Raw genomic sequence first — 27399 nt, forward strand, 5'->3', positions numbered from 1 at the left:
CTTAACCCGCTGTTCCTCAGTTTGTCCATTTGCAGTGCAGTTTAATGGTTATCTGTTTGCAGCTCTGAGGCACACTCGTAAGGAATTTAATGGCACGCACATCAGAGTTATGACCAGTAATTGCATGAACACTTCAAGAGAACAGTGACATCCATGTGGAACTGGTTCCAGGTCATTTGACAAGAGAGGAAAAAAATCTTACTTTCCAACACCACACACGACGCTTTATTTTGTTCCTAAAAACAATTGCCTCTGAAAACTCATATTCAAAAAAAATTAAAGAGAAATAGCTAACAGCAGTGACTGCCTTCAAGACACTGTACTAAGTATCTTTTAAAATGACAAACGTTTCTGTGGTCGAATGTCCTCCAAATCCCATCCTCTGCTGTGGAAAGAGGTCAGACTCAGATGATGAAACTTATAAACGAAAAGTAAAAACTCTCCTTCCTCAGTTTGTCTCTCTCCATATCACATGGTCAAAATGCACCAGGCTGGGAAAGGTCCTGAACTGTGTTTAACATGTGCTAATTTAGCCAGAACCTTCAGCTGGCCTCTTTCCACAAAGGGCAGGACGGTCTAATCCAGGGGAGCTGGCGAGCAGTCCCCAGGCGTGAGCCCAGAGCCCCAGGACTCGTCCACGCCCCACTATGTCTGCCATAACATTCTGGTGCAGAAAACAGAGGTCCTAGACCAGCAGGTGTTTGGGAGGGGCCACACTGGGCCCAGAGCTGCAGAGGGTCTCCCCAGAGGCCAGACGGGCGGCATCACCTCTGGGCCCACTTCTGCTCTGGTTTTTCTGGTTCTCAACTGGGAGGTCAGCTCCAAAAGTGCAAGGAAAACAGCAATCACATATACTTACCCAAGCCCCTAAACTTCTAAGCAACAAGCAAAGGGACTAAATATGAAAAACTCTGTAAAAAAAGGACTGATTTCTACCAAACTGAGATCTATGAAAAAAAAAAAGTAGCCCTTACCCGAGGCAATCTGAATTTTGCAACCAGACTCTGCTTGAATCCGTGAAATCTGCTCACCTCCCCGGCCGATAACTGAAACAAATTAAAACAGGGTGAGACCACGCCCCCTTCATTCCATATTTAACCACACACGTGTGACAATCAATTCAGCAAACATTCACGCTTGGCTCACAGCACAACACATCAGGTCGGCCTCAGCGAGCCCACAGGAATTGCATGTGAAACACAGCCGACGACACGGGGTTCTCTAGCTGAAGTGGGGGCGGGGGTGGGGGGACCCAGGGCCCAACCTTCCGGTCTCCCCCTCAGCCTGGTTCCGGGGCTCTAGAGAACACGATGTGCAGAGCATTCTACCACGGGTGACACTCACACCAAGAGATTAAAATGAAAATAAGGGACAGAAATGAGGGAAAAAGTAGATAATGTGGATACTTACTAAATCCAACCATTTTATCAGGCACTTTGAATTCTTCTGTTATTACTGCCCTAAAAACAAAGAACATTTTGGAAAAATACACAGAATAAAGAATTCTGCAGTCATTTTAGGTTCCCCGAATTTCCCATATTGGCAATGTTAGAAGATAAAGGCTTAAAAGAAATCATGCCAATTTGGCTAACAAGTCCACAACCATCCACAAGGACTGTCATCTAATGAACCCTTTGGTCCATCACTCCTTGAAAAGATCCAAGCCTCCCCTTTCCTTGTGTCAGAGGAGGAAACCTCTATTTTTTTCATTAAACCATCAACTGCACTAACAACTGCTTTTTCTTCCTACAGCTACCCTCAGCGTTGCTGAACACTTGAAGATCCTCTGGGGACTGGGGAGTGTTTTAGACTTCTATTCAAGTCTCCCTAGATGAAGAGGGACAACTACTCTTCAATATTCCTTGTTTCCCAATCTTTTTATTGCTTTCTGGCCTCCCTCTAATTTATCTGCCTTTTAGTGTGAGACATCCCAAATGGAACCGGTATCCAACCGAGGCCTAATCAGTGCTGACCAGTACAGAATAATTACCTTGCTTACTTGGCAACGTACTTCTGTTAAATGCTACCCCGTCCATTATGTGTTTGTTTTTTTTTAAAAAAACAACAACAACGATTGCACTGGCTCTTTCAAACAAATCTTCAAATTTGCTGTACATTGTGGACAATATCCAATTTGTCCAACACCCCAGAAAGCAATTAAATCTAAACATTTACCTTAGGAGGAAGCTAAATGCAAGTAGTTTAAAAAAAAAAAAAAAGTAAGCATTTTTAAACATCTCTCAACACAGCTGGAATTTTACCCATCATGGAGAGGAATGAATAAAGTGCATGTTTTCATATCATAAATGCAATATCATAAATAGCACTGCCACTGTATCATTCTGATGCGAGCAAACAGACTTCTTGTGTTTACATCCTCAGATTACATATGCACAGGGATTATCTCTACCTCTTGGGATATCCAAATTCACACCGAAATCAGGCAATTCCCGGCTTCCTGATCAGTAAGAGTGTGGCTGTTAATGCCAAGGCTCGGCTGGCCTAACAGTAGGTCGTACAATAGACGGGGGGTCCCTGTTGGGATGTTCCCTGATGGTGGTGAAGGGTAACAGTGCTCCTGTATGTGTAGCCACCAGGCTGCTGCTCACACGCAGCACAAGCTGTCTACTCTCAGGAAACAGTACTGGGGAATTTACTAGAAGGGGTTCAACACCAGCACAACTCAAAACTCAGGCAGTTCCTCAGCCCGCAGGAACAAGTTTAGCAGACTCTCTTTGAGGAAAAAACGTATTAGGATAAACTGCTTTGGGCTTCCTGGAAGACAAAGCTCTATTCTAAATGCAAGGCTGAAACTGGTCTAACACATAAAGTATAAGCATTTTGGAAAGTAAAATCCTGATTAACTATGGCTTTATAGGAAAGTTACATTTGATACTGACACAACCTCATTTCAATTCATTAAAAAACAAAGCAAACAAAGAAACAATAACTAAAAAACCCCAGAATAGATCTTTTGGTTATCTGATGCCTGGTGATTTCTAGAAACTCCTAAACATTTGCATAGAACACAAGAGGACATAACTGTATCACTGCTGGTGAAGGTTAAGGATAACATGTTACAGCAACAAATACACAGCATAAAATTTCACCCCTTAGGGAAGAGATGCCTTCCTGGCGGTTTCCTGTATATTTTATCCTTTTCTGAAGGACAACACTGTGACCGCAAATATTCCATCTTACAGACTGGTCTTTTTAAAGCCCAGAGGTCTCTGTCTCTCTCTAAATCCTCAGTGTTTAAGGGAACTCTGTGAGGGGAAACTAAGGAAGGGAGTCAACCGGGCAGCCATCCAAGGTTCCGTGGCGAGGCCTCTCCCTACAGTGGGGGGACCCGGGCTCCCACCTCCCAGACCGTGATTACTGGAGCAACAAAAGCTCCATCTTGTGAAAGCCCAGCAAGTCACACTTCTTCAGCACAGCTTTCCTCAAGCGAAGAGGTTAGGGTCCATAAAACAAATACTGGGAAAACCATCCAACCAGGAGGACAATCCTCACATTCTCTACTTTTAAATTCAATGTATGTGGGCAGCAAGAGCAGCGCCAACATCCCAGAAGTCTTCTAAGTTTACAGAAGATAACGGCTGCTTTTTAATACCTTGTATTAGTTTATCCCTTCAGCTTACACTGTCTTGGAAAGGACTACAAAAAAAGTTGAGTCTTATGGAAATCGAGCCCATGTTTTTTCACACTCTCAACCTCTGACTTTCTAACACTCTAGTACAGATGGTGGATCAATAAACAATTAGAAATGATCAATAAATAATAAAACATAACCCACTGCTTACCTTTGATGTACCAAGGCCCCTAACTGGTTACCTACTGCGGCAAAGAGAAAGAGAAAAGAAAAATCAAAGCATTAGCATGGATAAACTAACTTCATCCTTACATGAGTTCTTACCATTTCAGGGGGGAAAAAAAAGAAAGGCAGAAAGAAAGCAAACAGTAATTTAGGCTCAGTGGCTGAAATGAATGTGTTATATGATATGAAACAGGAGGGGACGTCGTGATCAACACAGTCTCTAACCCAGTGTCCAGCTGAACGCAGGATAAGAAATTGATCTGTGTGTCCACATGCTGAGAGGCCTGGGAGAAAATCCCGCTTGCCTAAATCCCTCTCTCTTCCTACCTCCCTCCCGCTTGGGATCCAAACTCAATGTAAAGATGGCGAGGGTCCCTTCTTTCTCTTTTTAAAACAAATGAGAAGATTTAACCTCCTAGCTCGGAAGCATTGTTAAAGACTGCTCCGTGGCAGCTGCAGTCACTAAGAAAGTGCACATATGTTCCCGCCGGCCATGCCATGGGGCACCCCCTTCCACTCTCCCTACCCTCTCCAGAGCACAAGCATCTCAAGGAGAGGATCTGGCCTCCTCCCTCCCCGGGCCTCTCACTGAGCCACCACCGCCGTCTGTATACAGTGGACACTAAGAGTGAGCAACCACCTTTCAAGCCCATTTCACAGAGACAACGGTGCCCAACAGGCTCTAATGATGAAAACCAAATCTGCAATCATAGCCCCACAACATTTCATCTACGCTTTTTGTTCGTTTCTCCTCTTTCAGCTACTGATGAGTGTCTCCACCAGCCATCAGCAAAAAATGATTCTGTGGTGTTTCCCTTTTGGAAAATGCAGCCCAGAAAACACGGTCAGCAGACAACAAAAAAGTATAAGTCCTAACTGTCTTACAAAGAGCTGAATGAATCTTATAATATGCTAACACGAGCATTCAAAAATATGTCTCTGGGGAAAGTTAGAAGAAGGACAGATATGCGATAAGTGGGGAAGGATCAATTACATCAACCTCAGAACAAAGACTGGAATGCTTTGACGTCCGAAATCTAGGCCTCCAATATAGCTCTCCTCTCTGCTTGAACTTAACCCTGTCATTCTCTGACCGGGGAGGAGCTGGTCATAAAACGACAAAGGAAAAGAAACCAGATCATGATGTTTTAGAAGAAGAATAAAAAGCACGGAGAAACACGCTAGCAAAAAGTACAAGAAGCCATTGAGTCAATACCATATTTCTCCCGGATCAACAGCAACATAATGGTCTACAGCCAAAATACTGACATTATATACTATTAACCTGCTTATCTCAGGGATAACAGAATTGTTTTTTATTGCATCTTAAAATTTTCTTTTTGCATTTCCAGTTTGAATATGACAAACGCCCTCACCCGGGATAGGCAGTGTTCATGATTCCCATTCCACGTGAAAAGTGGACATTGTGAGAGGGGAACGCCCACACCTAAGGCAGTGGGTATGAAAACAACACACTGAAGCAGAAGGTCCACGACAGAGTGTTGCTGAGTATGGCTGGCCCCCTGTTCCTATTTAAGGGTCAAGCTCAGCTTCCCTGCTTACTGTTGACGAATTCTTCTCTTAGGGGTAAAGGATCCAGGCAAGACAGAGGAACTAAAATGTCCTGAAATGATGCAAACACAGAGGAGAGGTGCCCAGTCCCCAAACGCGGCAACGTGGCCGGACCTTGGCTCCTGGTCTCCTGTGCTATTTGGTAAGAGGTGTCAAAGGGCTGATGATTTTCTGATATTTCAGCCAGAAAAGCCGCAGAAACACAGTAAAGGACTACACTACCATAAAGGACTTCATGAGATTCACAAGAACAGTCAGAGGGCAAGTGGTCAAAAGCCATTTGAAATTTTGTGCTCATCAGAAAAAGGAAATTCCTTTTTGTTGGCAAAGTACGTGTGACGGGTGTCATGCACACCGTATCATTTCTGACAGCCAACTGCTTTGCTGCCAAGTGGAGGCGCCTACAGAGATCGAAAATAAAAGTGCACACACCACCATCCCCCAAATAGACGGACTGCTGAGAGCCACAGCACTGAAGAATGAAATCAAATTCAAATCCAGATCCAACTCTTTGAGCTGGTGGACTCTTAAGCAGGACAAATCGCCTCCCTCCTCCATGCAAATGCTGTAGCCCAAGGCTGCAACGCCATTTAAAGTTTCATTCCCTTCGGAAACATTCCCATTTGATGCCTAAAAATGAAAACCAGCAGTTAGATAAGGGGCACTGGGCACTCATACAGCAAACCGCTAACGTCCGACTCCACGAACAGGGGGCCTTCTCTGCGCCTTCAGGATGAAAAGGGGTCAGGAGAGGGAGGCACATGGGAACGCCTATCAAGCTCAATTTATGGTAACTACCGTCATTTTACTGTAAAAAAGGAAAAGTGCTGAATAAAATCAGTCCTATTTCCTGTTCATGGCACCTGCTGGTCGACCACGGCTCAGCCTTGCCTCTGAAGCTCCCCTCGGCGCAAGCGTGCACAGGTGTGGTTCTCACGTATCCTGCGCGCTATGTAATGGGAGGCCGCCCGGGCGATGGGAAGGTGAGCTTCCTAGAGACAATATTCACGCTAGAATAAGAGAAATCCTTTCTGAAGAGTAACCCTCTGCCAGTTTCAATCATGATCTTTGAAAAAAAATAAGGCACTGGACACATTTTTTTTCCCCATTAGTGAGGAGGAAAAACGTCTCCATTTTCTTCCCCCCAAACAAATGCTATCAAAATATCGCTGGGGAACACACCCAGCTTTATAATACACAACAATCTTAACGGTTACCCCCTCCCACTCCCCTTCAGAAAAGCTCAAGGGACCAAAGCATCCGTCATCCCTCGTCACAGCGCAGACAACAGGCCGGCCTCCCGCACAGAGCAGCAGACCTGCAGCAGGTGAGCAGGCAGGTCCGGAGAGGAAGCGCCGGCAGTTCTTATGTGACCCGTGACCTGCGGAACAAAGCAATAAACCAAACCTTCCTCTTCAGCCTCTGAACACAACCCTCCTGCGCCCGTGCTTGGATTCCAGTCTCCTCGACTCTGACCGATGCCTTTCCGAGCCCCAGTTAAGGGCAGTGAGACTTGCAGTTAGCTGCAGGGACGTCTGCAGTTTCCAAGGCATTTTTAAAAAGCTTTTCTGCCAAGGACAATAGGAAGGCTTCCTGTGTTCTAAGGCAGCAACCCCCATCCCAGAGTCACAACACACGACACGCTAAGTTCAGCTGTAAGTCCCTAGACACATAATCTGTAACTAATTTGGCAAATTATTTTTTTTTAAAGGTGAGAGTAAATCCAAGTTTATCTCAATAATGTCACTTTCACTTGCAGCTGACATGCCCTGTGAGTGGAAAAAGACCACCAGTAGCTTCAAAGGGCGCTCCTGTAGGTGCCTCACCTGCACGAACCCACTGAGTCCTACAAGAGCCCTGAGAGGCAGATGCTGTTACTACCCGTCCCATTTGACCGATGGAGGCGCGATCACACCCAAGCCCTCAGAAAAGGGCACAGGTGAGCGAGTGCCCATGCCCACGTGACCTCTGAACCGTCACGCCTTTCAGGCGTTGGGCACTGTGCTGGGTCCTGGGCGTGAAATGGTGAACGAGGTCATCTTTGCCTTCAAGGTGAGAATCTCACGGGGAAAGCAGACGGCTCTGGGATGAGCAGCAACCTACCCTGGTCTCCAGGAGAGCAGAGGTGTTAGGACCCCACCCGCACCCCTCCCCAGTTCCAGTGCCCACCCAAGGGTCTCGGGAGAAAAATTAAGAGGAAAAATAAAGGGTATGATACTTATTTACAGCACTATGCCTTATTTTCATTTCATCCAGCGGTTATGAAGTCAATTTAGGGGGTCATGACCAGCTTTATTAAAAAATGAAACAGAAAACAGAAGGGACCATGTGTGTTAAGGGTATGTATTTCATAAAGTCATAATTTCAATTACACATGTGATTTTAGTATGTGTGTAGTAACTAGTTCTGATGGAGATATGAGTATTTCTTACACTGTGAGTAGTATTTTAAAAATGTGAAAATTTCTTACAATCCTGATGATAATTTCATGAGGTAAATATTATCTCCATTTCACAGGCGAGGAAACAGACTTAGAGAAGTGAAGCAAGCTGCCCAAGGCCACACAGCTAATACCACGCAGAGCTGGGATTCAAACCCCAAACTCAGACTCTGGAGTCTCCATTCTCAAGCACTCCCTATTACAGCACATGAGACAGGGACCCAGGTTCAAGTTTTCCTCTGCCACTTACCAGGTACCCGCTCTTGCTCAAACCACTTCTCTAGACACCTCTACAATAAGGAGTTCAGGCTCCAGGGCTCCTTCCGGCCTCTTCTTATTCTGTACGGGCCCTCCCACCACTCCATCTCTAAAACCTGGTGATTGCTAATCTATTTTCTGTTCCAAAAATGTCATATAAGTGGGATCATACAGTATGTAACCTTTTGGGGTTGGCTTTTTTCACTCAGCGTAATTTCCTAGAGATCCATCCAGGTGGCTGCAGGTATCAACAGTCTGTTCCTTTATATTGCTGACTGGTATTCCATGGAGACCATGGAGGTACCAGGTTGTTAACCAGTCACCTGTTGAAGGACATCCGGCTTCAGTTTGGGGCTATTATGAATAAACCTGCTATGAAGATGTGTGGGCAAGTTTTTGTGTCAACACAAGTTTTCTTTTCTTGGGGATAAATGCCCAGGAGTGTAACTGTGGCCTGAATGGTAAGTGCATATTTAGTTTTGCAAAAAGCTCATCAGGGGGCTTCCCTGGTGGCGCAGTGGTTAAGAATCCGCCTGCCAATGCAGTGGACACAGGTTTGAGCCCTGGTCCAGGAAGATCCCACATGCCGCGGAGCAACTAAACCAGTGTGCCCCAACTACTGAGCCTGCGCTCTAGAGCCCGCGTGCCACAACTACTGAGCCCGCGCACCTAGAGCCCGTGCTTCACAACAAGAGAAGCCACCGCAATGAGAAGCCTGCACACCGCAACGAAGAGTAGCCCCCGCTTGTCGCAACCAGAGAAAGCCCACACATAGCCATGAAGACCCAACGCAGCCAAAAATAAAAATAAAAAATAAATTAAAAAAAAAAAAGCGCTAATCAGGTGGTTTTCACATACAGCCAGGGTCAAGAACCACTCTGGGTCATATATTCCCTAAAAGAACTTTGAAAAACTATGAAACCCTTTTGATTTGACGATTAAGTTATTTTCCTAGGTTAATGGGTGCAAATAATACATCAGGGGGCTTCCCTGGTGGCGCAGTGGTTGAGAATCCGCCTGCCGATGCAGGGGACACGGGTTCGTGCCCTGGTCCGGGAGGATGCCACATGCTGCGGAGCGGCTGGGCCCTGGAGCCATGGCCTCTGAGCCTGCATGCCCGGAGCCTGTGCTCCGCAACGGGAGAGGCCACAACAGTGAGAGGCCCGCGTACCGCCAAAAAAAAAAAAAAAAAAAAAAAATCAGGTATTGTACGTGGCTTCAGTTATATCTCTGCTGCAACACTGATACTGCAGATTTAGCTCATTTATTTTCATGGAAGATGTCTACGATTTCATCTACTTGGCTAAGCCAGCTGTCAAACCAACCAGTCAGATCATACTTTGCCAGGGGAAAAAAAGCTCACTTCCCTTTTCCAACTCACACATGTGTTAATATAAACTCACGTGACTACAACTCACTTCTGAATTATAATCCTAAACCGGATGGATCAGATGGAGGGCAGGAGGGGACAGCATGAGCCTCTGCCATGAGCTGCTACCTGGATAAAATAAAAATCAGATCCTGACCCCTTTAATATTTCTTACCAAGACTCTCATGCTTTTATCATCTTGGGATTCCCCACTCAGAATCCTGGACTCACCCCTTTTGAGGCATTTGAGGATTTTACCGCTCTTGGTGACGAACCGCCATAAACTAAAGAAGGGCGATGTGAAAAGGGGCATGGAAAGGAGAAGGCCCACGTGGCATCCCCGGCAGAGACACAATTCTCAGAGAGATTCATTTTAGGGGAGAGGGTGCACAGAAGTGTAAGAGCTGGAGAAGGATCCCGTGAACCTGTCCACACCCACCTAACCCTGGGAGGACATCATGCACCCCAGCTTGAAGACTACTGCTTGACAACAACACCCCTGATTTACTTTCCCTACTTTGTAAAAGGCAGATCTTCCCCCACTCCCTCCAACTCTCAGGGACCGGGTTTTAGTCTTGGCTCTTCATCCCTGTAGCATCATTTTTACCCTCCATACAGGGAGAGTACGAGCATCTCTGAGATGCATTTTTCCCTCTTTCCAAAGCAGAGGCTCCTGCCTGAGGTGGTGCAGGCTCCGTGCCTGCAGCTGCACGGACGCCCCTGCCATGCAGCTGCAGGTACACTGGCCCTCGCCACTCCCGAGCACGGGCACCTCTCATCCCTCTTCTCTCTCTGAAAGTCTGGAATTTAAAACGTTCTTTCCTCCTCACTCTTTTTTCCTCCTCGTCCTTGCCCTATGCCACAAGTGCTGAAATAAAACTTGGAAAGGACCATATTCTATTCCGATCTTCCTGTATATCATTCATTTGGTAGCACCCCTAAAAATTCTCCCTCCTTCATTCCACAAGAAGACCGGAAAGTGTGGTAAATCTAAGATGGTACTACGTAAGTATCAAAGGTAAGTCTCTGGTAGAAAAGGCAGGCATGTTTTCAAAGTCACTAGCATAACACTCCCCGTCCCCCAACCCCGACCCTTTGCAATGGCAGGAATGGTGCTTTATTCACCGCAAGTTCTGATTTTGGTGCCACTCTTTACAGAGAAGACAGGAAGAGAGTGTGGTCTATTGGAACTAAAAAAGCTCAAGGGGACGTGATTACCTAAAACTCTCCCAGAGTAAAAAAAACCGGAGAAGATGCTCTCATCGCCCCTCAAAATACGGCGGGGACAATGGGAAGAGTGCCTCTTCCATCTGTCAACCAGCTCGACATAAATAGTAGAAACCACTTGTTTTCTCCAGCAGTCAAGACAGAGAGTGGAACCTGAGACAAGGAGATTTGTTTAAGGAAATGAGGGGAGGGGGGGACCCTCTGTACACCTTCCTAACTGACGATTAGGCAAGTGTTAGAGTTAATCATCTGACAAGGCTGATTTGAGATCAGAGGTTGGCAAACTACGCCTGAGGGCCAGCTTTCCACTTCTGTAAACAACCAGTTATTGGGACACAGCCATGCTCATTTGTATACATACTGTCTAAGGCTACTTTCCAGTGCCAATGGCAGAGCTGAGTGGGTGGGACAGAGACCATACAGCCTGAAAGCCTAAAGTATTTACTACATGGCCCTTTAAGAAAAAGCCTGCCAACTTCTGATTTAGAGTAAAGTTAAACTTGCATTTCTAAATCAGTTAGCTAATACTATTCTCTTAAATTTGGAGCTTCCTTTTCACAGAATTTCCTCAATGCTATCATAGGATACACAGAGGGAGAACTTAGGTATCAAGCATTTATTCACTCACTGCATGAGGTAGGTAGGGAAATAAACTGTCTTTACGATGATGGCACGTGGAATCTGGTAGGAGAGGGATGTGACGTTCCCGTCACCTGCAGAATAAAGAAGATGAAATGTGCCCCAAGAAGGGGACAAGTGAACTGCTGTCCAAGTTTAGAGCGGAGTGCCATTTATTACTTCCCGATGAGGTGGGCGTGTGAGAACGGGAGGAAGAGGGGGAACAGGGGGGGAGGAAGGAGTATAGGGGGCGAAGGAAACGAAAGAAGGGAGGGGGCACGCGAGCGGGGCACTGAAGAGAGTCAACAGGTGAGGATGAGAACAGGTTTCCAGGAGGAAGTCACATCACATCCGAGACTGAGGGTGAGCAGGAGTCAGCCAGGTAAAGGGCTGGGATGGGGGAAGTGTTTCTGGAAGAGCAAAGAGAAGAAAGCTGATTAGGCCGCTGCAGAGTGCAGAACGGGGGAGCGAGACTAGAAGGGCAGGAGGCGGTGGCCAGGTTAGGAAGGGCTGGGCCCCCCTGGTTACCAGAAGCTGCCACAAGTCATAGAGCAGAGGGATGGAACTGGTTGGATGGGCTCCAGCAGAAGCATGAAGAAAGTACTGGATGGAACCACTGTCACGCCAAGAACAGCAGGCAGCTTCTTGCATCCGTAGGGCGCACCTCAAAAACGGTGAGAAAGCACGGGTGCCAAGAAGGAAGATGCTGATAGTTAAAATGACCTGACCCAGATGGGGAGGGCAGCAGAATGACTGCTCTTCCCAGATCAGGGACCAAGGCAGGCTCTGGAGGCTGGGTGCAAAGGTCTTGCTGGCTTCCAAGTGAGCTCATGAACTGGCAGTTTGACGGACAACTCACAACTGCCTTGGTACACAACTAACCCAAATCGCTTTCTACATCAGAACACAACGAACTCAAATCGCTTTCCTCCTGTTTCACTGTCTAGCACTTTAAAAAAAATCTTCCCATTCCTACACGTGTTTGCACATCTCAATGTCCTGAATAAGCCCTATGTTGAGGTTCTTTATGGTTGACTTAAGAGTTGAAGTACCTTTAAACAGACCCAAATAACACCTCCAAAAACTTCTAGGGGACTGAACTTTAACCTCCCAGAGGTCAAAGAACCTGGCTTCCTGGGAAAGTCTGCAAGTTCATATTGCTAAAGAGGTGATCTGATGAACATCCGTCAAAAAATCCCAAAAGCCCAAACAAACCAAAAACCGCAAAGCCCTGAGGGAAATCTTTACTGCTAAGAAAAAAGTGCCAGCATTCCTGCTTGTTGTTCGTCTCTGCTTTTCTAAACTTTCATCTCACAAACAGCAAGACTGTGACCCTTAGAAAGCTGTCGGGTAAACACGAACATCACCTTCCTTGACAGGATGTGTTTATCCACATATTTATTCAAGAGAACAGAACTGGCCCAGTGACCTCACCCCTGTCAGGAGACAACTTGACAAGAGGCTGGGGCAGGCCCCAGATGCCCAGCTCTCCTTAAGCTCCACAGCAAATCTCAAACTCTACACAGAGAGACCAACTTGGAGAAAAACAAACAATTTGTGTAATTCTGTTATTTAAACAGAAGAGAGGATTAACTTTATCAAACCATTATGTAGAACGTAAAAAGCCTGAGAGAAATTTCTCATACTTCAAATACAGTCTGTCGTCATGGTAAAACACAGGCCTGGGGATGACAGGAGACGCGGTTCAAGGCGCAAAGGGTCTCCCTCAGTTCTTTCCTACTAAAGGAGACTTAATATTTGGGGGGAGGAAAGAGAAGAATTGTATTTATTCTCTAATCACAAGAACTTAGTCCCCCAAAATGCAAAAAATTATGGTTCTCAAAAAAAAAAAAAAAAAGGTGACGATACACATATAATAATGAACTGGAGTTTCAAGTGAGATTCTGGACTTACTGGTGACTTAACGAGCCACATTCTTTCAAATGGGTGTGCAAAGGATTAATGAGAGAAAAAAAGTCTGCAAGATGCCAGAGGTTTCATTTGTAAATTTTCAGGCACTCATTATGCAAAGGACATAGTGATACTATTCTCTGTGGGCACAAGTTTTACACTTCAACTCCACGCAGTGGGTGAAAAAAAGGCTAAGAGTTGTGGAATGTATTGATCTCAATTTCTGGAAATGGTGGGCCAGAGAGACACACTGTCCATTAATGAGACATATGCTCAGAGCCAGACAACTTAGTGTTCTTTTTATATTGATGTCCCATAAGAGGAACTGAAACATGATTGCCCCGAAAAGGTAAAAAAGGTTGCTTTGCATGACAGCTTTCTGCTAAGGCAAAAATGCAGATAACGCAATCACTCATGTCTGGTCTAAGAAATCACTAATGCCAATCAAATATAAGATGATCACAAGATACCGTTTCAGAGTAGCAGTGTAAATGGTCACCTTAGTTCCAGTGGCCCTGCGGTAGATTTTCTGTGAGTGACCATAAACATTAGTAATTTTTTTAAACAGACAAGAACTTTTACACCCAAATTGCGGGTTGTTCCATTAAAATCTGCACCGTGTGGGTCTATATAATTATTCCAAAAAGGTTCCCACTTACAAAAACGATGGTGATCTCTCTTTTAGAATCTCCAAAGAGACCAGAGCAATTAGTCATGCCAAATTACATTTTTTCTATGAACGTAAAACATGCACTTTTTTGGGGAAAGGAGATTACAAAATATACACTGTTGTATACCTTGACTGTTTTTCACTTAATAATGTATCACAGAAATATGAACACACATACGTGGCTGGGTACATATGCAGATTAAGGACAGGAAGAGAAGACACTGGCCCGCCCACTATGTGCATATTCACGTGCAATCTAGTGTATTTCAGAATCCCTTTTACAGAGCTACTTTGTGGGAGATGAAATATGATAAAGGAAGTCCAAGTTCTCTGCAGAAACACATCTGATACTCTTTGCCAAAGTGCTGGTAATGACGCACTTCTAAGTGGTCTCAAATTCTTTTGGGGATGAGTAGGGTATATAAACAAACCAATGAAATAAACGAAGGAATGAATGAAAGAAAAATGGATGCTGCTAGAAAGAGCCTGTTATAAATGGGAATGGCGGGAAAAAAACAGCAGATAAACTGAAAAAAGGCCATCACTCCCCTTTCCTTTCTTTAAGGTCAGTATGTAGCCACAGCCTCCCCAGAGCCATGCACCAAATCTCAGCTTTTCTCTGGAGAAGAGTGGGAACTTCAATTCCCGCGTGTGCACTGAGGAATAACTGAGGGCTAAATCAAGCAAAACTCTCGAATCAGTCAAATTACTTCCAAGCTGATGCTCGAAGACTGTCTTTTACCTTACAGCCCAGCCGAAAAGACTTCCTGTATTATCAAGGCAAGTGAGAACTCAAATGCCGTGGAACTGCTGAGGAAAATCATCTTAAATACTTCCCCGCAACCATTCTTCTTCAGAGAGTGACGCTGGAGAAAGCTGTTAAGGAAATGGCTGACACAGACTCCAATTTAACTGGCAGGTTCACTACCACCTGAAAGGCAAAGATATTTACAGCAACTTACCTCCGTCATCCAAGGGCCGTTTTTGTACTCCATAGCCATACACTGAGGGGTCCACTAGAGGTGTGGAATTATTCAAGTGAGGAATTGAATCAATTTTAGCAGCAATCTACAGAGAGAATCAGATTTAAATGCTCAGTAACAAATCATGGCTCCATCGAGGGAGAAAGACAAGAGTCTTCTTTAAAGGGCTGTTACCCCATTTCTCCCCCCGACGGACATTAGTGTAAAGCAATGTCGTGACAGGACATGGACTCTGCACTATTAACTGAGTTCCCTTTTGGTCTTAGTAATAATGTGTCTTTAGAAATGACACTTCCAAAAATTTGTCTTCTACAAGCAAATTTTTAAGTCATCACTTAAAATACAGGTATACTACATTTTAAGGAAAAAAGCAGGCCAACAATATGAAGAGCTTTGTTCAAAAGGTTTCAGCACAGGATTCCCTTAAGGAACAAATTCCCCCAGCAATATTTAAAAGGCCATGTTTGCTCAAATGTTGACAGTTCTTTAGGAATATATTCGTCCTATTAACTTTAACCCCTATAAAGTGATGATGTGATCTACAGAAACATAAAACAAGCTGCTCTTCACTGGAAGTTCAAACAGCAGGCAGATGACCATCTGTCCAGACTAGTTTGGAAGGATTCCTGCACTGGAGAAATCGAGATAACCTCTGAGAGCTATTCTAACTTTCAACATTTATCATCAAAGAACAGAACATAGCTATTAAGTTTTTCCCCTAGAAACAAATGCTATGTAGAGCTTCCTACACTTATCTGCTTTGTTTCCATTAGGAATTAAACGTGATTTTCACAATAAATTAACTCTTTGATTTAATCAAAGGAATATTTACGACTGGTCTTGATGTTAGTCCCTCACTTAAGCCTAACAAGCAAGGGTGGATTAGGGGCAGCCGGCACAGATGTCCCAGACCTACGTCTTCAGTGGTAGTTTTCCTGAGGCTGTCCAAATGTGCCCAGAATTCTGAGACTTTCTGGGACCAACATAAATTAAACAAATAAACAACCAAAGACAATCACGATACTGAAAACCTAAGGCAGACTTTAAATGTCAGGCATCCTGGGTCAGGTCTCGTCCCTTCCATTTCCTAGTTCTGTGGTGTTGGGCAAGTCCCCTTCCTCTCTGCCGAAGATCCTCTGGGTATAATACCATCTGCTTCATAGTTTTCGAAAAGATAACAACATTCTCTGAACACAAAGGAGCTCTGTACACGAGAAAGCACTTCACAAATACCAGGGCTGTGAAAGAAGGCAACTCACCCAACAAGTGCTGAGTGTCTACTATGTCCTGGGCCCTGCAGTGAACAAGAATAAGCAGGTCCTTACTCTCCCAGAGTCGGCAGTCAGTGGGGAGTCACAGGTACACAAGCTAATCAGTCAACTGATCATTTCAGCTGGTGATAAGCATGATACTAATAAGAGAAGACAAGGACACACAGAGCCCTCAGGGGAGCTACTTTAAACAGGGTGATCAGGGAAGGCTGCTGGGAGGTGAGATGTGATCTGAGACCTAGATGATGAGGAAGAGCATTCTAGGCAGAGGGCACAGCTTGTACAAAGGCCCTAAGGCAGGAGAAAGCTTGATAGGTAAGCTGACGTCACTAGAACAGAAGGAACTAGATGTGTTCCAAGGGGTGGGCAAGGGCAGTTCACATAGGGCTTCAGAGGTCATGGGAAGGGGCTTGGATTTATTCACTTATTTATTTATATTTATGTATATATTTAGCTGCATCTCGCAGTCTGCAGGATCTTAGTTCCCCGAGCCTGTGCCCCCCTGCAGTGGAAGCATGGAGTCCTAACCACTGGACCGCCAGGGAATTCTGGGGCTCGGATTCTATATGAAGGGTGATGGAAAGCAACTACAAGGCTTAGTAAGGGGAGTAACCTGCTGATTTATGATTTAAAAAAATGCCCTGGACAAGGAAAATATCAAGAGATTCTAAGGGGACAAGAGTAGCAGGACCATTTAGGAGGTATTCTAGGCCAGGAGTCAGCAAACTCCAGCTGGTGAACTACCTGCTTTGGTAAATAAAGTTTTATTAGAACACAGCCACACCCATTCACAGAGATCATATGGTGTGCAGAGCATATGTGTATATATATATATATATATGTATATATATATATATATGAAATTTACTACCTGAACTTTTTTTTTTTTTTGGCCGCACCACACGGCTTGTGGGATCTCAGTTCCCCGCAAAGGGACTGAACCTGGGCCCTCGGCAGTGAAAGCGCAGAGTCCTAACCACTGGACCACCAGGGAATTCCCACCATCTGGACTTTTGAAGAAAATGTTTGCCCTGTCTAGGCTACAGATGATGGTAGCCTGGACAGGTGCTCGTTGAAAAACACCATTTTAAGCTAAACAGTTAAAATACTAAGACTGCTGATAGAAACCCCATCTCTTAAATTCAAATTTCAAGGCAAGCGGGCATTTGCTCTAAAACAGAATACTGTATAAATCTCGCCTAATAGCATTCTACCACCAGCTTTCTACCTTGCTCTCCGTTATTTGTTTTGGATAAGCTTGTGGAGGTTGGCTACTTACTTAAGATGCAAAACTTATCTTTAAGGACTCAGCTCGGGAAGCAGGCAGATTAAAAGGTGAGGACACTGCAGTGGCTTGTGCCCTACCGAGACCCTTTCGTCTGCTCAATAAACTGAGCAGTAAATGGCCAATGTGAGGGTTTTCAAGATTACTGGCCCAGTTGTCTGATGACAGACCAAAACATTAGCAAGAGACAGTAAGGACGACCCCAAAACATGAGAGAAAAGGCTACGGTTATCAGTGGAGTCCCCCAGTAGTGTGCATGTCAGATCACCCTCAAAGACAGGACCCTAAACGTAAGCTCTACATATCTGGCACTCTCTCTACCCTCTTCTGATGAGACCTCTTAGCTTCCAGACCTCTTCTTTTCCTTCCAAATTAGCTCAGATGTCATTCCTGAGTCCTTGGCGTTCCTTAGAATTTATATGGTATGTTTCATATATTGCTGGAACGTAATTTTTTTCCCCAAAGTTGATATGCCAGAAGTGTTACAATAGTTTTCTATTCCTAATTTTGATTAAATCAACAAGCGACCTTCTAAAATGTGACTGAGGATTTCAGATTTGTTTTCAAATCATGTTTGCTTCAGGTTATCTATAATTTGGGAAATTTTCATTAAGAGAAAAGCAGCACAGGATCATGGTTAAGAGGTGTAGCTCTGAAGTCAACAACTGCATTTGAACTGTGGCTAAACAAATGTTAGATGTGAGTTTAACATTATAATATACAATTATACCATAACTTACATTGATATCACATTATATATTATATTACAATATGCTATAAAGAAACAATGTATTCCTTTATTGATACAAATGCAGCCTTGTTCTAAGACATGATTTTAAATGCCTACTAAAATAATGAGTTAAAATTCAATGAGCGCTTACCATGTGTAGGCACTCTGCTAAGAACACTGTAAAGATGCTACCCCATTTATTCCTCATGATGATTCTTCAGGAGGTTAGTATTATTGTTTTCACTTCAGGACAAGGAAAAGTGAAGCTCAGAGAGGCTGAGTGACCTGCCCAAAGTCACACATCTTATAAATGGCAGAAACAGCATTGAAGCCCAGGCCTGCCTGACTCGAGTCCATGCTACTGACCACAGCACTAGGCTAACTCTCTTTCCTCCACCCAATACTTTCTTAGACACAGTCACCTGCCGAGGACTTAAAACCTAATGATTTCCAGTGCACAGAAGTCAAGTAATTCCTCACGTCCATAACTGACCATTCTGAACAGTAGCTGCTTAAGGGAAGTGAGGTACATTTTCAGTTAATAATGGTGTAGGCCAGAAAATAGTCACAGAAGCCACGATATTCCAGGAAAACCAAGGCCACTCCAGTGGTTATCTGAAAGCAAGGCCTTGAGGGGACGCTGCTACCGATTTTCTACTACTTGATTCACTTTCCCCCCTTTCTGGGGGGAGGCGGCAAGAATGGGTTACCTCACTACCCGTGCTATTTTAAGCACAGCTAATAGATGAAATATAAATCAACGTCACAGACATTTACCCTCCGCTGCCAGCAGTCGGTGGAAATGTGGAAGAGCGGAGCACCGGACCAGGAATCAGCCAGGAGACCTGGTTTTCTAGCTGGCTCTTCCGGTGTACGACCTTGGGCAAGACCTTCAGTGGTCTTGCTCCCTGGAAAACGCAGGGATGAACTAAACCAGTGTTTTCTAAAGAGTACAAAGCAATTTGGGGAGGTGCATGGATGAATGTTCAAAAACATTTTAAGTAAGTCTAAATTTAAAATGATTTTAAAATACAAAGTAAATAGAATACTGAGGGTTCACTGATAGGACAAAAATCATAATAAGGGTGGCATACGACTCACTAAAGTTAGGAAACATGGCAATTAATTATTCCCAGTGCACATCTGTAAGTTTTGCAATCAGAGTCGCTCACCCTATAAACCCAAACAGAAAGCTGTGAATATTTCCACAACTTCACATTTAATAAAACTTCGCACTACATGGAAACAGGCAAAGCTATCTGAATGGCGGCAAGTCATCCACACACTGGTTGGGTCCATGTCATTCAACACAGTCACTGTCGATGCTAAAGTAGAGGTGACAGCTGACACCACCGCTTAGGGAGGAGGAGCCCAACCTGCTTCCCTGGAACCTCTGCTCTAAAGTCACCCAGGGGGGCCCCGCCCTGGCGAACGGACAGACCCGACTGAAAGTCTCTACTCCCCACAGCAGGAAGACACAGTATGTGGCCAGAGCGGTGGAGCCCAGTGGCTGAGAGTGAGCAAGTCTCGGAGGGCAGGTCTTGGAGCCATGGTGCACAGAGGCCAGTCCTCGCTCTGCACCCACTGCCTAGGTTACTATGAAGACAGCAGGACATCAAATTTATCGTGCACTCACTAAGTGCCTGATGGTGCCCTCATTTCATCTTCATGGTGACCTCAGACAGCAGCTCAATTCTGCGGGATCTGGAGCCAGTCCGCCTGGAATGGTACCCATGGGGATACCAAGACAACAATGTAAAGCACCCAGAACAACGCTGGGCACATCGTAAGGCATGAGAAAGGTTTGCTATTTTAACCTTCTATTGAAAAATAATAGTAATACAAAAAAAGTACATGGGTCAGTTGATAGCTTGAATTTTCGTGCACTAAAATGCCTGTGCAACTAGCATCCAGATCAAGAAACAGAACAGAACCAGCACCCCCGAAGCTGGCCTCATGACCCCTTCAGTCACTACCCACCTCCACCTCCCAAGGGTAACCTCCTAACTTCTACTATTAGCTATTCCAAAAAAAAAAAAAAACCTATCTATCTATATAGATATAGATAGATAGATAGATATAGCCACCATCAGTGATCTCCCTTTTACAGATGAGGAAACTGAAGTTTAAAGATGTTAGATAACTTATCCAAAGTCACTAAGCTAGTAACTGGCAGAACCAGAACTGGAGCTCAGAGACTGAATCCAGAGCCTTAGTAACCACTTCACTATACTACCTCTTGGGTATTCTGCAACCATCAAATGAGAGAACTTATACGAAAGCCCTTGCCTGGCACCCAGCAGGACACAAGCTCAATGAATGGTAGCTATTGTTGTCACTAGAGATGGGGCCCTGGCTGATTCTGCCCTATTAACTGACATGAACCAAAACAAGGAATTCTATATGTCAATCGAGTAAGATATCAGCTCTTCTTAGTAGCTTTTGCTGACAACTTCATGCCACCCACATTTGGGGAGAATTAAATACTCCCTTATCTGTCTGCAAAGCACTTTACCAACTACCTTTAAGTAGCGTGACCTCACTGAGAAAGTTGCTGGTTATACTGTCTCCCCATTACAGGGAGCTCTTTGAGGTGCGGACCTGTCTCAATCATCTTGGTACTCCCAGGACAAAGGTTCCTTGACTGGGAGCTCCAGGGATTAGCTTTAGAGAATTCACGAAACTCCTGAAATTACAAACTACTTAAATATTTCTGAGGAGCGGTTCAAAGTTCTCAAGAGTCTTAAAGAGGTCTGTGCTCCAAAAAGAGTTCAAGAACTTCCCTAATGCACAGCAATGTGTCTGGCACATAGAAAGTACTCATTAAACGTTTGCTAAAATTAAAGTGAACATGGAGAAGCCTGTCGGAAAAATGCTAAGATGACCAGCTGAGGCTCCAAGCTGAAATACTGTTCCAGCTAGGATCCCCCCTCCAAAGACCCTCAAGATGACATGACCATTAGTTTTCCCCGCTATGTCCCATCTAATTCCACCAGCATCCCCTTTGATGCTTTGAAGATTCTGCTGCAGAATTCTCATTGAGATGGAAAACTGCCCAACTACCTCTGTAAAGGAACCGAGTCCCTCTCAGAATGCAGAAGACATGGGTCCAAGAACTACTGCATATACTAACTGTTTGTGTGCCTCCGAGAATACTGCTTTCTCTCCCTTTGGCTTATTATTTCCAAATATAAACTGAAAATTATAACCCTTGTCCTGACTATTTCACTTGGTTGTTCTGAGGATCTCATTCCACAGTAAGATGAAACCAGCAACAAACTTGTCCTATTTATCTTTACACTGGCCCGGCATCCAGCAAGAGGCCTTGGACTCAGCAGATCCTCAAGCAATAGCAGGCGATCCCCATCACATCACAATTTCCACGAACACTACTCAGCCTTGCAAGTGGTCTGCTATCATCTGATACGAGGATAAAAATGTAGTTCACGCCTCCCACAGTACTGGCTATTCTTTCCCAAGTGTCTTTAAACAAAACTCCAAATGCAGAACATTTTCAAGAGGGATGATTAACAGAGTAAGAGAATTGCACAGCGAAGCTAGGGAGAGGGGAGCTTCAACAGACACCTAACACCACACACTAGAAAGTAAAAGAACCAAAATAATATGGCCAAAACGTTTTTCACATCTAGCTAGATGGAAGCTCTGAATGTTGGTGAGCTTGGAGGGACCACTGAGATTATCTAGCTTAATATTTCCTCAAGGTGGATCCACAGACAGTGATTTGGTTTTATGAAAAGAGGGTAGGGAGTGACAGGACTTGGGTATATTGACAATGCACATCCCAAAGCCTAGGAGGACTTAACGCACAGAAGCATACTAAGGGCTCTGAGAAGTCCTGCAGTAAAGAAGCCAATTCACCTTTATTTAACCCTGTATCCCCCAAACTTCTCTGTCCGTGAGCCCTTTTCCATGGAAGATCTATGAACAGCTTGCAGATCAAATGCTGGGAAAGGCCAACCTAGCCCAAGGTCATGCAGCTACTTGCAGGAGACTCAGATCTCCCAACTCTCCACCAGAGCTCTTTCCATTAGAAATTTAAATTATTGTATGGGCTCACAATTTGGAAAAAGGATGAGGAAAAAAAGCTGCTGACTAGGCATCCCGATGGGCAGTGCAGAACAAAAGCAAAGTGGTGAGAACAAAGGCAACTCGGAGAGTCCGTGCCCCGCGCAGAGGGGCAGCTGCTGCCCAGCTCCTGCCAGATAAAGTCACTGCAGAACGCGGGAGCAGTACGGCCAAGTATTAGATAAAAATCTCACTTTTTACGTGCAACTGTTCTAGTTTCTAAGTGTTGGCACTGTGTGGTCAAACAAAGTACGCCTGCAGGCCCGCTCTGAGCCTCCTCCAGCCCACAAGCCACCAGTCTGAAAACTCTGGTCTAGGCAAATTTGTATTGGGGACTTAAGAAACCTTACTTTGATGATACACATGGGTTATCAGATTTTAAAAGAAAGATAAAGAAGTCCCAGCTGAATATCAGAAAGGCGTTAGAGGCATACAGTGGAATGTACTGTTCACTTACCATCTACTTTTCAAAACCAAATATGAAGTCCAGTGCTTCCACTGAAGGGCGGTGACCCAAATGGGCTCAGTCACGTCATGAAAACCCTTAAACAAGAACTCGCTCTCTGTAGGGTCCTCTACTGGGTCCCATCAAAGCAAAGACCCAGAGCGACCCACAGATGTCCTGCAGACACTGCTTTTCTTCAAGTGTCTGAGAAAGCTCAAACGAATGTACATGCAGGAGTTAGTCCCTTGTGAAATGATGATCTGAGCTACTCAACCACTGGGCACGTCTAAGACAGTCTCAGTGGAGTAAACTTAAAGCCACTGAGCATTCAGCACACGTGACTCTGCCATGAGGCACAAACATCACATACGAGGTGAGCAGAGGCAGTATCTCTCAAGGAGTGCCCAAGAGTCAGTGAACACAGGCCTTTTCTTTAAACGGCGGAGGCACATTCTTCTAAAGGAAATTTAGTGTTTCCATACAGCACACGTGCCAAATCATCTACTGCTCAGGCTCGCAGTGTGAGACGGCAGCAGTGGGAAGCATTCTCTGTAGGACTGTGGAACTTCTGAGGCCCCACACCAACCAACAGTTCCAAAAAACACTGCTAGGAGAGAATAGGCTCTAGGCCTTAAAATCTGTCAAAGGTTACTTTCCACGGACTCTTCAGTGGCTTGGTCACAATCATTTGGGAGCAGAATCACCATGATGCCCAACTCCATGAGGTACCAATTAACACTGTATTTATGTGAATAGAACACGCTGGAATCACGCAGTGCAGAGGCAATGCCTGGGTCTAGGTCAAAATAGGAGCTTAAAGTCCTAAGAAGCCCTAGCAGTTTGATAAGAGAACGTCTATTTGGGTGATGACTGGCAGGCGGTTGGTCCAGCTCATGGAAGGAAGGCTGCTGGGAATGTGAAGTACACTGTGGTGTGACATCGTCCTGTTAACATGCGAATGGGTGCAACTGGTGATGGATGCTACTAAACTATCAGCCGTGGGCTTTCCAGGAACTCTTTTATATTTTTAGAAAAGCTAAACAAAACAGAATTGTATCTACTCATCCATAATCTCCATGAGGTCCCCTTGAAAGCCTGACAGACAGTAGTCAGCTTAGAGGTGCAGTGTGGCCACAGAACAGGATAATCTGGCTTTAAGTCCATATCCCATTCTTACTAGGGTCCTGCGCTCTCTAAACGACGAGTTGAAGAATTGAAGAAACACTTTATTTTTGCTAACCAGCCAGTGACTTCAGAGAACTGGACATGATTTTTTTTTTTTTTTTAAACACCCAGCAGTTTTAGATCTTCACCAGTGGGACTGAATCAGATCACATTTCTACATTTGTGTACTTCCTTACAAAATGACTCTGTTATCCCTTTGGCCAAACACTATTAGCTCACTGGACTTCGCACTGCTGCAGAAATTTTAAATTTTATATGACATCTTCAGAGACTCCCTTCAGATCCAGGAATACCATGCTTAGAGTGATCTAACATCAACAACTGGTTCCCTTTGTGGGAAAGAGTCCAAAGGATACAAAAGGAGGCTTCAAGATGCCAGGAGGGAAGCTCAGTGGATTAGGTACTGGACTCTACATATCAGACTTAATAGAAACTGCAGGTTCAAACCCCATCAGGGGCAACTCAGACTCTACTGTGATATTCTGGATAAACTGAGCACCAGACAGCTTACTGCTCCCTGACAAACTTATGAGGGCCTTACAGACTGTCCCTGGTGTTTATGAGGACATCTAAGAGGAGAGAAAGCTTTCCAATCATTTAAATAAAGAAATGCACTGTCTTTTATCTCCAGTTACCGGGGGGAAAATCACATTTCTGCAACATGCTGTGTATACAATGGCGAGGTAGAACCACCATCATCAGATGCCCAAATGATATGAGACCCTTTGAGGTAAGCTTTACTATTGATACAAGCACACAGTATTTTAGATTTCTAACATTCCATTCTTGCCCAATGCAAATCTATAATTAAACCTAAAATTACCCACAAACCTGTGTTTTCTTTAGTTTTTAAAGGCCATCAAATCCTTGGAGATAGGATCGCCCTCCAGCTGTTAATATTCGGAAGTAATACACTTACAGCACTGTCTCCATTGGGCTTACAACTGCTCCAGTCAATGGTGCATTTCGGAGCTGGGAACATTTCCAGTGAAGTTTCCTCTGCTAGTAGTAAACACCACTGCTTCAACAATCCACATTAGGTCAGCATTTAACAGAGGGTCTCCCTCCCTCTTGAGCAGGTTGTCCAAGAATATGAGTTCAACCACTGGCTCAAGAGAAGCAGAAAGTCTTCTCAATGGTTCAAAATTCATTTTATGTTCAACTACAGGCCTTCTGCAAACTGAGGATCTGAGCTCTTTAGGGTAGTGACTATAATTCTTCCTGGATACAGAGGCCGACAAGGTGATTGTCACACATCAGCACAGAGTGAAAGCCATTACAAATTAGTAGCCAGTGAGAAACAAGGTTCAGGACCCTGTACTGTAGAGGAGAGCAGTGTAACACGCCGGCAAGCAGAGTGCTGGAAGGGGAGCTGGATGGCACTGTTCATCCATTACAGCCACTGGTTGGCTCTGAAGTCTAAGTAAGATGGATACTCACTATATATTGGTTGGTGCCTAGGCAGTAAGTAACAAGTCATCGGATAAAATTTTAGGCGAAACCACAGGTTTGGAAACTTCTAGGATCCAATGTAATGTCTATAAGAGCATCAGTATTACAATGAAAAGTCAGTATCTGGGAAACAGGTAGGGTTCCCTCCCCTGGAATACTGGAAAGAGGTGTAAAGACCGTATCTTCAAGCGACCGAGTGGAGGCTTTCTTCTAATACAATGAGTCCTGTAGCTTTCTGTTAGGAATCAAGCAGTAATTAGTGATAGCCCAACTTTTAAAGTATCCGTTAGTATGCCTACAATTAAATAGGAAGAGACGATGAGTATAAGACACTCAGCAGAAGAAATTTAAGTGTTAGAGCTAACACTTAAGTTCAGTAAGTTTCACACACAATACAAGGACATGTTCTGTTCTAAACATCATACCAGAAACCAAAGAGTATTTCTGGCAGGTCCCATATTCATTCTCCAGGGAAGCTTGCAACCTCTTAAAAATCAGTTTATTTAACTCTGACAAAATGCACGACATTGTCAGATGGTCAAGTTTCACTGTTGGAATGACTTCATATCACATGCTCCCTGAAAGAGGAAAAACTATTGCCCATAAGGAATTTCTACGTCTTATGGACCACCCACACCTATCTAACATCTTTCCTTCTCTCCTCTCCCAGAGCACCCTCAAAGGTAAAATACCCTCGAATTCCTTCCACTCCACCCTCGAAATATAAGTCTGAAGAGAATGTTTTCCAAGTTTTAAAAAGCTACTGGGCCTGAGACAGCCCCCTTCTGTCTAGACCGGGTCCTTACCGTGAGCTCCCCTAGCCCCCAACCCCCGTAAACCTCAGAACCCCACGCTGGCTGCCCTGCGGGTCCAGCCCCGGCGTGGGGACGCGATAGCGCCAGGCGTCCCGGACAAATCCTTTCCCAGCGGCTGCAGGCACCTGGGAGACCGGCCCGACAGGCTGGGCCTGGGCCTCCCAGTGGCGCCTCATCCCTCGGTTCCTCTCGGCTGCAGGAGCTACAAGGAACGGCCGAGCCCAGCTGGGGCGTCAGCCAGGTTACCTCCCGCCCCCAGGCCGGACCCCCTTCTCCCCATCAGGCCCGACCCAGCCCCGCCTCGGGCTCCCGTGCTCCTACCAGCCGGCCGCGCCCGTACCTGCCGGACCCGGTGCAGAGCGTCCACGAAGCCCTCGGCCTTCATCCCCACCGGAGCGCTCTGCCCCTGCACCAGCTCCGCCATTACCGCCCCCGCCGCCGCCGCCGCTCGGCTCCCCCGTCGGGCCTCCCGCTCCGCTTGGGGACCCGTAGCCGGAAAAGGAAAGTCGCCCCACTTCCGGCGGAAGGGGAGACGGGACGCTCGCCGACGCGAGAGGAGCCGCGTCTGCGGGGCGGGGTCAGAGCACGTGACCGCGGTCCGGGCGGAAGTGGGGGTGGGCCCTGCGAGCGAGGCTGCCATCTGGTTTCGAGGGATAGGTTGCGATCCCGCCATTCCCAGACGCGATTTGATCCAGGGCCGTCGATGATGTCGTGAAAGACGTGTGTGTGTGTGTGTGTGTGTGTGTGTGTGCGCGTGTGCGTGTGCGTGTGCGTGTGTGTGTGTGTGTGTCTCGAGGTGGGAGTGACCTGGCTTTCCCTAGACGGCACCCTCGCTGCCCCTCTCAGAAACGACCATCGATTAAGAATACTGGGACTGAGCGCTTTGAAATGGCACCGTGAGGACCCAGAGGGAGGCTGGAGGGCAAGGAACAGCACCACAAAATCATGCCCCACGTTTGCAGAGTCCTGGGCCCGAGTTCTTGCATCTTAATCAGTTTCCTCGAGGATGGGCTAATACCACACCTGGGGTTGCCTAGCGACACAGCTTAGGAAGGGCGCTTCTACTGGAAAGCCAGCGTGGTGTCCTCTTACACATTCCTTCACGAACTCTGGGACTCTGGGGATACAGGAAATACCACAGGACCATCATTGCTTCCCTGCCTGCTGAGTCAAAACAGTATTGCAAGAGGGCTTCTTGGAATGCTTAAGTAACTTTTAAAAATGATGGTAACTAGATATAGATATTTCAAAGCAAGGGAAGGAAT

General features: G+C 45.4%; 1 protein-coding gene across 3 annotated transcripts in view; it reads right to left on the minus strand.

The window, feature by feature from the left end:
- FUBP3 (far upstream element binding protein 3) overlaps positions 1-26638 on the minus strand; it is a 48933-nt gene extending 22295 nt beyond the window's left edge. For 2 of the 3 annotated variants that reach the window (XM_081236735.1, XM_081236734.1), the window contains exons 1-5: positions 26475-26638; positions 14845-14950; positions 3804-3837; positions 1411-1460; positions 975-1046 (exon numbers count right to left, since the gene is read on the minus strand). In XM_081236735.1, coding sequence (XP_081092861.1) covers positions 975-1046; positions 1411-1460; positions 3804-3837; positions 14845-14950; positions 26475-26558 — 346 coding nt within the window. In that variant the 5' untranslated portion in view covers positions 26559-26638. The remainder of the gene's footprint in view (positions 1-974; positions 1047-1410; positions 1461-3803; positions 3838-14844; positions 14951-26474) is intronic. The other variant, XM_081236736.1, reaches the window with a different exon arrangement.
- Positions 26639-27399: the final 761 nt, after the last annotated feature.

The sequence above is a fragment of the Mesoplodon bidens genome (assembly GCF_964165515.1).
Source record: "Mesoplodon bidens genome assembly, chromosome: 6".
NCBI lineage: Eukaryota > Metazoa > Chordata > Mammalia > Artiodactyla > Ziphiidae > Mesoplodon > Mesoplodon bidens.